This window comes from Anticarsia gemmatalis, chromosome Z (genome assembly GCF_050436995.1).
Source record: "Anticarsia gemmatalis isolate Benzon Research Colony breed Stoneville strain chromosome Z, ilAntGemm2 primary, whole genome shotgun sequence".
In the NCBI taxonomy this organism is placed as follows: domain Eukaryota; kingdom Metazoa; phylum Arthropoda; class Insecta; order Lepidoptera; family Erebidae; genus Anticarsia; species Anticarsia gemmatalis.
In genome coordinates this window covers 20,134,073-20,146,788 of record NC_134776.1, presented here as the reverse complement: position 1 = coordinate 20,146,788, position 12,716 = coordinate 20,134,073, and the positions used below count along the sequence as shown (strand labels likewise).

At 35.4% G+C, this 12,716-nt stretch overlaps 1 protein-coding gene across 2 annotated transcripts in view; it reads right to left on the bottom strand.

Annotated features, from left to right (window-relative positions):
* rno (PHD finger protein rhinoceros) overlaps positions 1-12,716 on the bottom strand; it is a 60,225-nt gene that overhangs the window by 14,260 nt on the left and 33,249 nt on the right. For both annotated transcript variants that reach the window (XM_076135310.1, XM_076135311.1), the window contains exon 5: positions 588-777. In XM_076135310.1, coding sequence (XP_075991425.1) covers positions 588-777 — 190 coding nt within the window. The remainder of the gene's footprint in view (positions 1-587; positions 778-12,716) is intronic.

The window sequence follows — 12,716 nt, the reverse complement described above, 5'->3', positions numbered from 1 at the left end:
GGTGTTCCATGAGTTTACATACCGTGATTGCTGCACCATCTGCTGATGACGTCACGTCATTGAATTAACTCACTGATTGGGTTCGACACCTCTACACCAACTACTTCCTATTAAGGGTCCTACTAAAGCAATTAGTATTCAAATTGATAGGGGCGGTCAATCATTTTAGTTGATAGTTGAAAATAAATTGCCTTGTATGTGATTAGACACCCGCGGCGTTAAATCAGCAATTTCAATTTTATAGACGGACATTGAATGAACTTGCTATGGTTAATATCTCGGACAAAAACTGCTTTGATATTTTGAAAATCATGGAAAAAAATTCAGTGAACTACTAAATAATGGTTAAGATGTGCTAATTGCAATATTGACTAAAGATCTGAACAATTATTAGACGTCTTCTGCAACCTAAGATTTCCAGCGCTGGATCCAACCTAGGGAGGCACACAAGAAACTCAAACATCCAAAGCTCCAAGAAAAATCAAATAAAATAGGGTAATAAAACTCCAGACAAAAATACTCTTTATTCAAAATAAAAATGTAAAAAACGCTCAGCTGAATCTGTCTTCAAAAAGTGTGATACATACCGTCTGGGATTACAGTGATTCCGTAACAGGCTTGGTGCACACAAATGTTGCAGGAATCGCAAAATACCATCTCATTCCCATCTTCGGATTCAGGCGACCGACAGACGTCGCAAATGACATTCTCGTCGTATTCTATGCCCAACCCCTCCTCAGATTTGATGATCGCCTGTATTTTGTCCCATGTCCGAACCTATAAAGACAGGAAGCGCGTCGCGTATTAACAACCATCAAAATAAAATGAAATAAAAGAGAAAACTACAGAAGCGGTAAGCGAACACTGATAAAAATATTTATTTAAAATATTATTACCGGTGTTAGTTGTACGTGCCACACGAATGAGTAGTTGTTGGTTGAATGTGAGCTGCACAGCAAAGTCTTTTAAAAGTCTTTTATAGTCCCACTATTCACCAAAGTAATTGTTTATCACTTAGCACTTTCGTCCCAGTGTCATGTGAACCTGACGAACATTTTTGAACATTATTGACTGACGCCAGTTTAACCACTTTCAGTCAAAAATTTCCTCATCTCAAGTATTGTTAGCGGTGGTGGTGTCAATCAATATTATAAGTAATTTGTACAATACGCCTCATTCATTTACTAGACATACTACTATTCACCACATATTAGACCACTATATTTTATACGGCTAACATATGTAATACTATATTTACATGAATAAAGAAAGTCAAATTCTAAACATCGCTAAAAAGTCTTCTATCTAACAAAGCTTTTAAAAGTAGACAGCATTTTTTTTTACTTTAAAATTTTTCTATTTTGTTTTTTATTTTTAGTATTTTTTTATAAAAAAACTACTCCCGCACTAAGTGTCAATATGTCGCGGGGACATCTACATATATTATGTACAAATATCGGACGCTTAATTCAATGAGGCACGAAACAAATGTCTGTATATCGCAAATATTTGTTTCGTGTGAGAAGAGAAGGCACGACTTCCGCGGGCAGTGACGGGATAACTCACTAAGTCACTGCGCCACGAAAGCCGTCGAGTAACTAGTGAGTAAAAACAGCACCTCTCTTGAACGCCAAATAATTACTAACATTTATTTATCTTAAACTTTAATACTCAACACATATTTAATACTAATATCATTTCTTTTTTCTATAAGTTCTAAACAAAACTACGTTTTTTTTTTCTTATTTTATAGTTTTTTTTCTGACAACATGAAATGTTTTAAAATGAACGAAGGACAATATAATATATATAAATACATATTATTTTGTATAACGACTATGTACAAAAAGCATTAAGTGCCTAAGATTGACTAAACATTACTACTTTTTTTTTTTGTATTTCTTTTTTGTTATTTTTTTTACAATAATTTTAAAATATAAAGCCAGTTGAAGTTTGGTATAGTGAAAACTTTCTAAAATATTTATGGAAGTTGTGTTACAGGATAAGACAAAAGCCTTCAGATGGCTTGAACAACTTTGACACAAAACAAAACTAAAATCAGAATCCACAAAATGATCTCTTTGAAAGCCAGATGAAGTTTGGTCTATTTCGAAAATATATGCGAGGAAGCCTTCAGGTGGCTTGAACATCTCTGACATGATTTAACTGGGTATTTAACTACTAGTCAAATAAACTACAATTCTTTAAACTTATAAACGATTTTTATGAAAATGGAGAATTTTGGTATCAGAATCTGCAATTGTTGGTAACAAATGAGCGATTGAGAATTGAGTAGTAAATGAAAACACTCTCGAAATATTTGATGTTTTGTTACCCCAGTCAAATACCCAGTTAAAGAAAAAATCTAAGTAATCAAATATTTATCAAACTAGCTTCAGACTCAGATGACAATTTGAGATGTTAACTAAATCCTAAAGTAACTAAATTGTAAGTAGATGCTCGCAAAAGACAAAGTTCATTTAGAAATTATATGCATCTTCTTACATAAATAAATATAAAGACACTACAATATTTTGTTAATTACTTGGCGTTAAAAGAGAGGCCTTTTATGAAAAAGTGATTTCGAGTAGAAAAATTCAGAAATGCAAGCAATAGTTAAAGCGCTCATAGTCAGTTGCGCTAGTAAACTTTAATTAAGACAAGAGATTTCAATCGCGGTCACTAGATGGATGGGTGACCGCTTAGCGAAGCGCACGTTGATAAATCGGGCCCGCATGTTGTCAGGAAAGCGTACGGTCAGTCAGGTCAAAGGCTTTCAAGCGTCCTTGAAACTGTGGACCACTAACCATACAAAAGTGAGGAAGGAATAATGCATAACCTTTTAAAATCAAATATATAAACTTATGTGGGATATAGGAAGCTCAAAACGCAGAATTTTGTGCATAATTATCTCATATTAAAAAATAAATACTTTGATCGAGTTTACCCATACGTGTATGAACTAAACTTCATAATTAGAGTTTAAAATTCTGGTCATTGTTCAATGTTGCGTCTCATAAAGAAAGGAATATAATTCTAAGTACTGATATCAAAAAAGCCTGTGCCTAAGGTAGTGGAATGTGCAAGGATATGTAAATTCTAACTAAAGACGCAACATTTTATACATAATATACAGTTACAGTGTATGCTCAAATAAACGTAAGATATATCGGCACTTAGAGTCTAGTATCCAAAACTTTAAACTCGGTGCATTGTTAAAGTTGCAAACTCGAGATCCAAGTTCAATGTTGCGTCAAATTATGCCGAACATCCTAGGACGTGCAAACTTGTCGTCATCTTAACCGTATCGAACATCGAGTTATGAATACTTTCGAATAGTTCCGCTGTACTAAAGCTACATACTTCGTCTCAATATTGTTGTAACTTTGACGAATAGTTACGTCTGCACGTAATTGGTGGTGAACTTGAAATCTCGCGTAGCATGCTAGAGTTTGCTAAAGTTAAGGAAATTGATAGAAGATAGAATTTTGAATTGATTTTCATTAAACTACCTGAAGAAATGTTATTGACATACTCATATACATCTATAGTGTTGTTCAACAAAAGACAGCTTTTGAAATGGTTGTTGATCACCCGAATTAAAATTCATCAACTCTACTGCCTATACTACAAAACTAAATGACCAAGTCAATCCAATTTGTAAACTAATCATTAATAATAAAAAATCTCCCAATCTGTAGTATCAAAGACCAACGACATATTTTTTAAAGTGACCAACTTCGGATCTCAAAATACAAAAGATTTCGGGAAGAAACGACGCCGATTGTTCGAGTGAAGGCAGAGATCAAATCTCTAATTGTCAACATCACTAAGTACTGAATACCAACTACTATCAAACAATCACAAAATCGAAATCAACTTAGAAACTCTTATTTTTGAAAGAGAAAAGTTAAACCAAATCATATTTGTAAGATTCACTTTCAAGTCCGCACTTGAAAAGATTAAAAAGAAACAAAACGAAAAGTTCACAGCAAATCAACTATTTCGATTATAAAATCTCATCTATAACGTTTCCTTTGGCCTCCTGCTGTCGGAAACGTATAAAAACTCGCTTCGCTTTCGAGCAGACCTTTCGAAATCTAATCGAGGGGCGACACCTGAACTTGAACTTGTTAAGTGAAATATTTTTCCAATACATTTTATTTTATTGCTTAAAGAACATTTTTCTTGAACGGTACAAGTTAAGACGTTGCAGGAAGCATGCCCGAGTGCCCCAATTCCGAAGTAGCCTAAAAGGTTGACCGTGAAACCGCTAAGACTTTGTTTCCAGACATCCAAAAGATTTTAAGACCGGTGTTCGTTAGAATATGTTGACGGCTGTTTAGTTCTACAGTTAGCTTTTACTACGCCGATTTTTTTAAATACTTTATAACAACCAACTAAAATGAAAACAACTAAATTGTGAAACGTATACAAAAACCGTTTATCAAAAGCAAATAAGATATATATTTTTATCATTACACCATGGTTGTCGTTATTAAAATCTGAAAGGCTTTACTAATAGTCCGTATTTAAATTTGGCCTTCCAATAACTGATATTCGTTTCCATCAATGTTAAAGAAATTCGCGGAAAAATGACCTTTGAAAAAATAACGTACCTACCCCATACGCGAAAGGGATAAAAATAGACACCATCCTTTACAAAGCAAATTGGAAAAACAATTTTGGTGGAATCTTTTGTCGCTTTTGACTGAACACGAATGCATCGAAAATAATGTTCAATGTGTTTGCTTTTTTGTTCGACAATGAACATAGGCTTTTAGGAACCCGACACTACTAAAACTGAAAATCCTTTTAACACCAAAAATTTTAAAGTTTTGGAATTTAATTAAATTTTTACAACGGTAAAAAAATTATAATTTGTACAAAGTTAACTAAATTAAAAAGGATATTTCGAATTTGAATTTGTCTCCCTGAAACATTGCTAATTATATTAATTTAGTTCTTATTTTTCGGTAAATAATTGTTTTATTTAAGACCAATAAGTAAACAAGTCATAATATAATTCGAAACAAAACAATTATCCGTCCATTTTCACCGTCACGTTACGAGCCCGCTAGCGTATTGTAGAGTTTTAGCCAATTACTAATAAGCAAATTAATGGATTAAAAGTGAACATGGTACGGCTCGAGGGGTGAAATGTTCAATTATGCTGATGTCCTGCTGAACATGCTGCAGGAGCCTATCCCATTAGCCTAGCCAATGACCATTAAAATTGAAATTTTAATATTGTTTATTTTTGAAGGGCCACCATGCCACTTAAGCGTTTTTTTTTAACTATGCAACTACATTGGTCATGTAAAATATACGCTGTAGGTAATAAATAATGTAAAAGAAGTAACCAAAAATATCACTGTAGCCTCATTTTAAAATAGGAGCCGTCCATTTATACTTTGATTCTAAATCGTTTGAAACTGAATGAGAGAGGCCGATCAATGAAATCCATCCATTTCAATGAAACAGTTTCGGTTCATTTTTAACCCGCGTAGAAATAGACAGGTCAGACGATATTCGTAGTTAGCGTATTAATGTGGAAGGTATAGAAATACCCTGTTGCAGGCTCGATGAACGATTGTTGGGCTAGCAATGCTTTTACAGACTGACCCGCGCAACTTGCTTGCGTCACATAAAAGAGAATGAGTCAAAAGTTTCCCCGATATTGTAAAATTTTTCGTTGCTACTGTGTTCCTATTGGTCTTAGCGTGATGATATATAGCCTATAGCCTTCCTCGATAAATGGACCATCTAACACTGAAAGAATTTTTCAAACCGGACTAGTAGTTCCTGAGACTAGCGCGTTTAAACAAACAAACAAACTCTTCAGCTTTATAATATTAGCATAGATTTACTGAATGGTTTCCGATGTTTCAAAGGAAGCAAAAGTGACGTATACAAGGAATATGCCTCACATTGTACTAAGGCAAACCTCAAAGCCTTTGTACAGGTTTGGTCTGAATCAATGGATCGAGTCTTAGTTATTTCGAGCAAGATCGCGAATTGGGGCACTCGGTTTCTAGTGAAAGACTTCTTGTCTATTTATATTTGAAGTTACTGACCTATCATAAATATTATCGACCAATTTAAAGATACCTTCGAACTGAGTAGTGGTTATTCGGTTTGTTTTTAGAATTTAGTGAAATATAAAATTTGCCGAAAGTATTTCTAATAGAAGTTCACGCGGCGCGACTCAACTGGTTGCCAATATGTCTACACGGCGATAACTGTAGAAAACATTTATTTTTTTTCTATTCTGTAAGACGTTCCCATGTCCGCATATTTTTGGAAACAAACGGATATTTAATTCGAAATTAGAGTTCGATGTTTTATTGTGTTAAAATAAATTCAACTCGGATATACGTCTGCCGTCTGCGTCTCGGTGTCCGGTCACATCGAGAGATTGGTGTCTTGTTAATTGGCAACACAGTTCCGCTATTCATTGTGAAGGCAGCTTTTGAGCTGAGCTTCCGCTTTGTATACGCGTTGACCAAGCCATCTCGTTTCATAGTCTTCATCTCAATAGAAGACTAATTAATACCGGCTTACAATAACTACCTAACGCTGCCGATCCCCGCTGTCCCTAATTTGAAAGCGTAAATTTTCAGTTTATTTTAAAATTGATATTATTATCGAATCTAAGCGTTGCAGAGTATAGAATACTTTCAAATAAATTCAATATTTAAAAAAGCAAAATGCAAAGCCACTTATTAAATTTGCTCGCAGAATATAAACCATGGAATGCGTTCAAGTAAACTTAAATTGTTTCAAATTGAATCATACCGCATTTTTTAGTATAGAGCCGTGAGTAGAAAAATATGTTTTTTTTTAATCCCGCGCCGTTTGTAAAACTTCGGATTTGTACCGACCGATCGTTCTCTCCTTACAAAGAGATGTGTTTTGTATATTTGTAAAAGAGAAAAGTACAAAGCTCCTTATTGTTCCGTTAAGCTCTCTTACGCAGTTGGGATAGGTTTAGGTACGACACATTTCTAAATTGAGATTTATCGATTTGGATTTCCAATATTAGCAAATTAATTAGGCCACCTCTACAAAGAGACATTGGACATGGCAGGCTAAACAATTCTTGGAATTACGTTCATAAAATGATCATTACTATATCACAGAATTCTGTTTATTAAAATGCGGTTTCACGTTACTAGGAACGGTATTTCATTTCAGTTGCTATCAAATAAATGCGGTCAATATGGTCGAATTGCAATTATTAAATTCAACAAAATTGGGTGGTTCGAGTAATATTTTGATGTAATGACGCATGAGGTTCTGATTATGGAACACCGGCAACGAGATGAGCAAACAGAAGAGACATTACAAGAACGATTGAATCGAGTGTCTTTGTAATAGGCGTCGTAAGTTCGAGTTGGCTTATGATTAACAGCTAAGTGCTGGCGTAAAATGCAAGAAAATCGTCGCCTCAGCATTTTTTCAATGAAATCGAAGTGAACTGAAACTCGACGTCTGCTGCAGATCTGTACAACAAATTAGATTCCAACCATGGCTTTTCTAGTTTACAATTTACAACCTCGATCAGTATTAAATTAAAATTTTATGCTTTTATAGGTCATCGTAAAAAATATACTTTTCAGAAAAGCTATTTCTACGAACATAAGCTCTATTTGTTTCACGGTAAATCGCTTCTACTAGGAATTGATAAAGCGATGAGTTTTTTGCAACCGTTGTATAGTTTCACTGCCTGGAGCTTTTCTTAGCAATGTAGGTGGGCCGTCAACTTTAAAAGAAAATGCAATTCAAAGATTCACCTTAAATAATAATTACCATCGTCTGTGAGGTGTCCCTTCTACAGCGTTGGTAGTATTGTATTTTAAATTTTATTACAAGAGATTTGGGACATTAGTGTCTTATGAATATAAGGAATTGACACTGGTTTTTAGAGAGCTGATTGAACACAGTTTACGTTAAGAAAGCACGCGTTAAGAGCTTCAGCGGTGGCGCAAGTGCATGAGTTTGAAACAATGAGATGTTTGGGAGTCTTAACTATGTGGTAATGCCTAATCATTTAGAATAATATCAGACTTTTCGGTAATATTCAGCGCCATTAAGTAAGTGCAAATATTAAATGAAGACAATCACATCGGCCAAGTATATTATTAGTATAAGTGAAGCTCATGGCCACAGATAGAACAAGAAAGACAGATATGATTGTAACCTAGTTATAACTTACAAAATATTTAGATATAAGGTTTTATTATTAGTTACTACTTTTACTTACAATTATGTTTAAATATTTCTACATGAATAAATTGTTTAGAAAAATTTGGTTGAAGTTACGCCATCTTATCTAATCTTTGTTGCATATCACCATCTTAACAATGGGACGCGGTGAATTCAATATTTTTCGGAGGACGATGGTGTAGGTGGTGCAATACCCACCACCTTCACCTTCGTCCAACACAAGCTTCAGGATAAAAGCAATCATTATCAACAGTAAAATGACATACAACACTTTAATGGTAAACGCATTGCGATCGTCGTATGCCCGAAACCGGGCGTTATCTCTTTGCCTGTCCATGGTGCCGACTGTCAAATAACAAACATTTTAAAACCCATCAATATTCCAATCTAGCTGTATCAAGTCCAAGTTCAATGTCACATTATAGTCATAATCGAGAATTCGTTTTTAAGTCGTACAAAGCGACAAATTAATTGAACAAGTTTTGGGCACAAAGGTACAAGAGACATGACAAAAAAAGCACAAAATTAAGATTCAATACATAAACAGCGGGACTCTCCTCCGGGACGAGCTGTAATAGAAAAACAACAGGAAACTGACCCCTAAAAGTCACAAAATACTCAAAATGTCTCTACCGAAAATAAAGTTTGGTTACAGCCGAAAAGCTGAACGCCTGAAACCTATTTTATTCAGCGTCGACGGCGGCACCGGCCGAAGTAACAGGTTGTTGCTCGCGCCCGCCGCTCCGTAACTCCTAGATAAATAAATGTCAACTTACTCACATCTTCTAACACGAGCGAAGTTTTCACAGGAAGAAAATAATATTAAATAAATATTAAAATAAAATAACTTTTCTTCTCAGCTAAATTTTGATTTAACGAAGCCTAACTCCGCGGATTCTCATGTAAATTAGTTTTATCAAAACTATGAACAAAACAAGTTTCGTATAATAAAATGCTACAGTAATTGAACGAATGAGGAAATTAAATATCATGATCAAATCTCTGATAAATTTATGAACTTCACTAAGTTTCGAAAGTTAGGCTGTGGCAGCCGCTATCTAGATGCACTAGGGCGGGAGGTTGTCCAGCGAATGAGGGATGCAGCCTGGACCGGGCCTCTATATATTCTAGGGCTTACAGAGAAGAGGTAGCGGGAGCGGGGGATGCACCGCGCCCCAGCCCCTTACACTGATACATGCGCAATATGCACTTTACAAGTACACTATTAATAGATGCGAGCTGTGATTTTCCGGGGGACAATTTTTAATTACATATTACATACATTTAAATAACGTCGGATTCAGTGATCGTCTCATAACTACGGTTATGCTACGATGATGCTCTTTTAGAATGTCAGCGCTTAAAAACTCACATGGATTAGTTACTCGAGAGCTGTAAGGTCCCGATTTTTTCTTAATCTTTTAACTACGCTTTCGCTTAAATAATGTCTTTGGATATATAAGATAAGAACTTCTGTAAGTTTTTTCAAGAACTTTACTTAGGGCAGTTAATTAGAGTGTTCACCGCTTTATAACTTAACGAAAGCGTATCATAGTTTAAGAGCCTTTGAGACTAAAACTTGGCACTTCGACTTCAAGATTCTGTTTTCAATTTCGTTAATAGATATTTGCAATAACTTTCAATAGTATACGATAAGATACTAATACGTGCTTTAAGCCTGCAGCCCACGAAGATCCTAAGGAATTTCCTTCCTAATGTTCATCAAATGTTTAGATAGTTTGGTCACTTTTGTAAAGTTTGTCCGTCGTTAAGATGAAGTCATATCACGTAATGGACTGAACAGATTTTAGAAGAAGATTCATTGATATCGACGGCTCATTACTAACTCGTATTTGGTACAGTTATAGTTTATTGAACTATCGACCTGGTTTTATTAGCGGCCGTTGTTACCTGAACTCTATTTATTCCTTAATTTGAAAATAGCTTGTTGGGAAAGCGTGGACCTGCGAAATTTTGCACTCGCAGGCGCGGACATATCAGGTCCAATCTTTCACATTAATGAAGCTCATTGTTTTAATGTAGGGACCGACGCGATCTGATTTATCCGTACAGCAAGCCGCCGCAGGATAATGAGTAGAGTAGTGTGCCGTGTTGCTACGCAAGGATAATGCAGAGCGAATTATTTCAATAAGGCTTTACGTAAACTGATATTTCAATGTGCTAAATCTATTTATCTGTTCGTCGAAATCCACATGGTCTTTTTAATGTAACGAGGTGCTTTCACGTCCCTAACCAGCTTTTAAGGAGCGTGTTGAGTTAAAAAATTGCAACTAGAGTTATGTTTAAAAAAAGCGGCTTCTGGCTGTTACTTACGACTATACATAAATTATCGCTGGTCTGTTCCCTGTCTACCGATGACCGTCGTTTCGTCCTACGTGTGCGTTGTTGCACAGGATTCTATAAACTATTGTCGCGGCAAAATTGTACGGTTCAACGATGCCCGTCGTCTGCCCAACCGTTTGTAGGATTATTCTGTTCAAATATCTCATGTGCCTATGTGCGAAATATTCGCAGACAAATTTCAATCACGTGTGTAGTTTTGAATAGTGATGTGTAAGCTTGAAATTGCTCTTATTCACTTACGCGAACTACATTTACCTATTACAAGTTAGCAGTTTGAATAGCTTTGATGCTACGTCGACTGCTAACTCGAAAATGATGGTTTTATTAGTTTAAAGCAGAACGATTTATGTATATGACATCGTGACATCAATGACACGATTAAGATGAAATTTTGGCAGGGATTATACCTCGGTAGCGGTCATAGACGGTACGTATATTTTTTCAAAATAAGTTTTATAGAATCACGAGTGAAAGCTAGTGTTAGTGTAGTAAACAGCGCAAATATATGTATGTGTGCGTAAATCTAAGAGCCACAAACTAATTAAGACTAGATCGAGAAGTTCTGGAAGTTTTCAGAGCTCAGTTTCTATAAACCATTTATTCATAGAATCGGCTGGCAAAACCTCGCCGCTAGTCTCAACTCTATCAAACAAGAAGTTTGATGTTTGTAAGATGTAGAATATAAACGCATTTATGTAAATCTGCAGAAGGCAGCAAAATTAAAGCGTTTATATCGCGCACGCATGATTTAGACAGAATAGAAAAGGCTCAAACATTTTAAAAGCAATTCAAAGTTAATAATAGCTTGTCTTCTCATAGTTTTGGCGCTGAAAGATCCGTATCAGAAGGCAGCACGGACGTCACGTGGTGAACAACAAAAGCGCTTTCGCTATTCTATTATCTGAAGCTTCAAAGGCAATGAACAAACTCATGTAGAACAATTAATAATTCTATCTAATTTCCCTTTACTCGAGTCGAGTGCAGGAAATACTATATATGTAAAATGTCCGCCAACATAATAGGATTTATTTTGACCGTCAAACGATCCCTACTCGTGCCGAGGTAAATAGTTTACGATACACCGATATTTCCCCACGTGGGTGCATAGATATTTTTAAATGTATTACAACGATAAATTGTATTATTGGGTCAGAGTGGCACGCGTAAGCAAACTATACTTTTTGTTTGGAAATGGAGGAACTAGTGAACCATATAATCTTTGGAAGGCGTTTTGAAAGGACATGTACAAAATATTGATAGTTAAACTATATTTGATTCTATTCTCATTGCAATCGACGTCCGTACTAAGGATTCCGGGACAAAGGATGCATATACCGATGCGGATATTAAGCCGGTCAAAGATGAAGCGATATTACGTGCGGATTACGTTAGCATTCAATCAGATTTTCTAGAGCTATTAATCAAAACCTGTAATGGATTCACTGTCTGATCGCTGTTGACCGAATTGGAAATTTACTTGTACGGTGCTAGTAAATTTTCAATTTGGTTGACAGCGTCACCGCTGATGAAAAATGTCAGTCACTCATTTTGAACAACATCGTAAAGTCTACGCGATTTATATTAAAATCAAAACTGTAGACGGAAGTAAAGATTTTCTTTGAGAGGAAACTTTTTAATATTTTCCTACGCAATATTGGGAAAACCATTATTACAAACTGCTTTTTTATTAGTAGTTAAGAGTCAATATGTTGTCATATAGGATCAACCTTAAGCCGTCGCGGAAACAAGTAAGCCTGCGCGCTCTTCAAAACACGGAAAAAGTTGAGCTCTAATAACATTCTAAGCAACCATCCATCAGCAGAGCAACCGCGTTAAGATTTGTCAACTGATCTTTTATTTGGAAAAGAGGCGTATGTATGAAGTTTTGAATGTGTTACTGTGGGACGCGAATGCAGCACGTTTTACATTTTACTGGTTGAATAACGTAGCATTTTTATAACGCATTTATCTTTGAAGTTCACGGTCTCGCACCGCTGTTAATTGACTTACGTTTTCGTGATAACTTGATTTCTAGGCGGGATTTCATTTTTATTGGAAATATAAAATGTTTTATGCAGATTTCTTACTTTTGACTTGTATGTATGATATAATATACAGAATTG